Source organism: Triturus cristatus, chromosome 6, assembly GCF_964204655.1.
Source record: "Triturus cristatus chromosome 6, aTriCri1.1, whole genome shotgun sequence".
In the NCBI taxonomy this organism is placed as follows: domain Eukaryota; kingdom Metazoa; phylum Chordata; class Amphibia; order Caudata; family Salamandridae; genus Triturus; species Triturus cristatus.
Genome location: NC_140589.1, coordinates 903,361,161 through 903,365,891, shown reverse-complemented (window position 1 = coordinate 903,365,891; position 4,731 = coordinate 903,361,161). Strand labels below are relative to the sequence as shown.

The window sequence follows — 4,731 nt, the reverse complement described above, 5'->3', positions numbered from 1 at the left end:
CAGTTCTCAAAAGCTAGACAGAATGCACTCACTACTCGATAAACATCCGGTGTAGCGAGATCTGTATATGGCAGTAAAGTATTCTCTTTTGTTTTTTAACAACTTTATTTTTAATTTTGGGGAAAATAAGGACACACACTTTGGCATTAATGTTTACAATGATCTTTAGCTTGCAATGGAGGACATTTCAAAATAGCATACTTTACTGCAAATAGACAGTTTTACCATCTTGCAACTCAAACCCACTCCACAAGAGTCACCTCCAACCCCTCAATGCAAGATTTTCAAAGCGACATGTTGACATCTATTCTGATTGTCCTGAGGGAATTGACTGGCTCCCTGCCACATAGGAGTAATCTCAAACACACACTGGAAGCCTTCAGAGTCTTAGACATTGTCAAGTGCAGCCCTCCTGAGCTTTGTTGTCTCTTCACATACATGGTAAAGAGGTGCCAGATATTGTCATACTTTGCAACTTTATCGCGAACAATTGCAGTTAGTTTTTTCATGGCATAAACAAACCACATCTTCCCCCACCACATATTGAGCGAGGGTGCCTAGGGCTGTTTCCACATTGGAGCCACACTCAGGCATGCAGCTAGAAGGAAAGAATGGCTTTCCCAAAGTGGTTGTCATGGGGCACAGTCTGGGTTCCCCATGGAGAACCGAGAGTGCTTCATTGGGTAAAAATTAAGCCTGGGCAAAGCACTACGCTACGCTCGCGTAGTTTGCGAAGTTCGTGCTACTTCGCGCTACGCGAACTGCACGTAGCACAGTGCGAACACGCGTAGCGTAGTGTTGCGTAGTGCTGCGGTCATTTTTTGCTTGCTCGCGGTCCTCAACTTCAAGTTGGCAACCGCGAGCAAGCAAAATGACATCCCGGCAAGACTTTTTCCTTGTTCGCGATCAGCAACATCAAGTTGGCGATCGCGAGCATGGAAAATAAACCTCCCGGCGAGATTCCCAACGTGAGGAGGTCAGGTTTCTCATTGCGAGTGGTCGCGTATGCTCGCGACCGCTCGCGATGAGAAACTACCAGTTCGCGTTGAGAAAGCTGCCGCTCGAGTAAAAATGTACTCGAGCAGCAGAAAACTACAGCTCGCACTGTGCAAGATGCCATTTTCAATGATTGCACAGTGCCGGTTGCTTGTCCGCACTGTGCAATCATTGAAAACGACATCTGGCACAGTGCGAACAAGGTACTACGCAGTTCGCGAAGTGCTACGCGTAGCTCGCGTAGTGCGAACTGCACTTTGCGTAGCTTCGCGAAGTGCTACTTCGCGAACTACGCCCAGGGTTAGTAAAAATATTCTGTTCTGAAACTGGATTGGGCCCCATCCAATCTGTCCATCTTTGTACTACGGAGTGTATGCATTGTTTTGTATTTACCACACACGTACACTCCCACACACAACATGTACTAAAATGGGAGGAAGCTCAGGTACAGATAGCTACTTCATGAGCACTGGACTTTACCTCATAACTCCTCCACACTCCCCCTCCACTATTTTCAGAAATATAGAATGTTGGCGTGCTTCCACTTTCTGTCTAAGCAGCACCTGACAGCACTGATCTTGCAACATCCTCCAAGAATTGCTTTTGGGTATTAAAGATTTTACCACTATAAGCTGCAGGTGAGTGTCATATGCATTTGTATCTGTGCCTTACAAATGAAAAGAACAAATGTTAATAGCCAGCATTTCTGAACAATATGAGTAACATGTCATTAAGGCAGATAGATTTGAGTTTTATTGTTATATGGCATATATATAATTTGTCCTTGGATACTTTAAAATACTATAGGTCTGCCATTTAAATGCACTGCAAATAACAGATATTATTACTCAATTTAATGGTACTTATCTACCAACCCGCAAGAGTAGTAGGTTGAGTCTGCCTTGCCCTAAATCAAACTTTATACATTCACATCACTGTAGACAACAGAGGCAGGTGTTAAATCAATGCCCATTCTTGGCAGCGTATATGACATGGATTATGTTTTACATTCAGAAAGAGCATACAAACATAAAAAAGATAGAAACATACAATGAAGAAAAAAAAAGCTCAAAAGTTAGATGAATAAATGAGAAGTTTGGTTCGAAAAATAGACAAAGACATAGATACACCAACAAACCAAAATAGATAGATAGATAGATAGATAGATAGATAGATAGATAGATAGATAGATAGATAGATAGATAGATAGATAGATAGATAGATAGATAGATAGATAGATAGATAGATAGATAGATAGATAGATAGATAGATAGATAGATAGATAGATAGATAGATAGATAGATAGATAGATAGATAGATAGATAGATAGATAGAGGCAGATAAATGGTTAGGTGGAAATCTCAACTATTTTGATAACCTAAATCGTCAGCAAAAGATCAAATTAAATGCATTACAATTTATCACCATTGCATCAGACAAGGAGCAGCAAACCTTCAGCTCACACAGTGCATGGTAACATGATATCGGCTTCCTTCACAAGTCACCTGGTGAGGAGCAGATATCACACAGTGTGCACAGTAATGACTGGAAACCGCTGCAAACATCAGGTTTCTAGCTAATTGTTTGGAGACTCCATGTAACCAAAGTCCATTACGTGGTACAAAACCTCCCAAGGACATGTGCATCAACCTCAGAAGGATTATTTTTTGGTATTGGATGGAGGAGGTAGCAAATTTTAAGCACCTCATCCTGTGCTCAGCACAAAGCCATTCCCCCATCACACAGTGAAACATTTTCATGAGTTGACATGTCTGGAGTAGGACTTTTAATGATTACTTGTTAACATGGTAGCTGTACAGGAATGTGAATCAAAAATTTTCCCTGACACTATATACCCAAGTGCTTTGCGAAACCATGGGTAAAAGAAACCATATATCAGGGGGTTGCATGTTGAGTTAATGTACCCTAGCCAATTTAAGGCATCAAACAAATCTTCTGGGGTGGAAAACCCTAAGACAGGATCAATTAAAATTACAATAAAAACAGGAAGCCAGCATGCTAAGAATACACCCATAACTATACCCAATGTTTTGGCTGCTTTCCTGTCTGTTGTATTAGAGAGATTTTGGTTTGCTTCATCATTCCCCATTGATGACATTTTTTTTATAATGTGTGCATGCCTTTTGGATACAACAAAGATTTTTATATATATCCCAACCATGACCGACCCAGGAGCAAAGAAGCATGCAATAAACATCACAATGCTCCACAATTTGTTGAATGTAATGGGGCACAAACTAAAACAGGCAACTAGTGTTTCGTATCCCTCTATCCCAGAGACATGGGAATCAGTTATAACCACCCCAAATGCAAACACCGCTGGCACTGACCAACAGAACACAACCAATCCCCTTATCACAGCCATGGTCATTTTCGTAGAATACCGTAGGGGGTCACAAACTGCATAAAACCTGTCAACTGCAATTGAGCACAGGTGGAAAATGGAGATGACACTGAGCATCAGGTCAAAGCTGTAATGGATTCGGCAAAACATGTCACCAAACAGCCAGCACTTCTCCACAGACCGGATCATGCTGTACGGCATAACAATGAACCCAAGAAGGAAATCTGTGGCAGCCATTGAGAGTATAAGGAAGTTTGTTGGGGAGTGAAGTTGCTTGAAGTGGGATATGGAGATGATGATGGCAAGATTTCCAAATATTGTGATTGTAATTGACACAACAAGGAGTGAGTACATTATGGTCCGAATGCTAAATGACCTGATGTGGCTGGGACAGGATAGTGAAACATTCCCAAACTGAGAGCAGTTTGGTAAGACCTCAGTGCGATTAGAAGTATCCATAGTATTTCTCATTGAACTGATTTGTCCAAATTAATGTCTTCCTTCTACTTTCTTGGTAGTGCTGGTGTCACATTGAGAAGATATTCTGATATGGGGTAAAAAGAAACATCAGTTATAAATCAGGCATCATAAGTAGTAAATAATACAATTAATGTGTCAAGCAGACCTGGCCAGTGAACTCCACTCCATTTGCAGAGTTTGAGGAGTTTTCCACACTCTGCACTCCGTGGAGCACGCAGATCCTGAACATTTGCAGAGCGGAGTTTTTCTCACTCGCCAACGTTAAGTTGGCAAGCGTGAGCGAGAAACACCCAACGCTAGACCACCTCCCAGAGAGATATCTTAACACAGGCGGATGCAGATGGGCGCGTATGGGCGCGACAGCTCGTGTTGAGAAACCTTCTGTTCGTGTTGAGGAAGCTGCTGCTCGAGTAGAACATCTACTTGACTCGCAGAAAGAAACAGCTCTCTCTTGCGCTGCGCACGATGCCATCCATGCTGATTTTCCAGCACGGGACAAACACCCTGTGCTAAAAATCAACATGAATGGTGTGACTGAACAAACTCTGCTGCTTGCAGAACTCCATGCAGCGTGGCAGAGTTATTTGGTCACTTTGCAGAGTTCTGCATAGCAGAACACCGTGAACTTCCCCCAGGCCTAGTGTCAAGGCAATAATTCAATTAATTTGACTCTGGCTGAACTTAAGAACTGGCAAGCAGGCATTGGTAATTTGCCTTAACAAGCATGTCCTGGAATTGCCTTTAAGATGAATTGTGCCTGTTACAAGCCCATCTACACCAGAATAAATGCACATAAAATTGAGCAAATTGAGTAGCTATGCCGTATTTTAAAAATATTTTCTTTACCTCTACATTGTTGTTTGAATTACATATTTATATTTTAAAATAGC

At 41.9% G+C, this 4,731-nt stretch overlaps 1 protein-coding gene across 1 annotated transcript; it reads right to left on the bottom strand.

Moving 5' to 3' along the window:
- Positions 1-2,782: 2,782 nt before the first annotated feature.
- Positions 2,783-3,820, bottom strand: LOC146820769 (trace amine-associated receptor 3-like). The gene has a single exon (XM_085609737.1). It carries the CDS (start codon positions 3,818-3,820, stop codon positions 2,783-2,785), a length of 1,038 nt encoding a protein of 345 aa, XP_085465863.1.
- Positions 3,821-4,731: the final 911 nt, after the last annotated feature.

Coding starts and splice junctions, on each gene's coding strand:
- LOC146820769 (XM_085609737.1), bottom strand. CDS start 3,820: ATGGATACTTCTAATCGCACTGAGGTCTTACCAAACTGCTCTCAGTTT.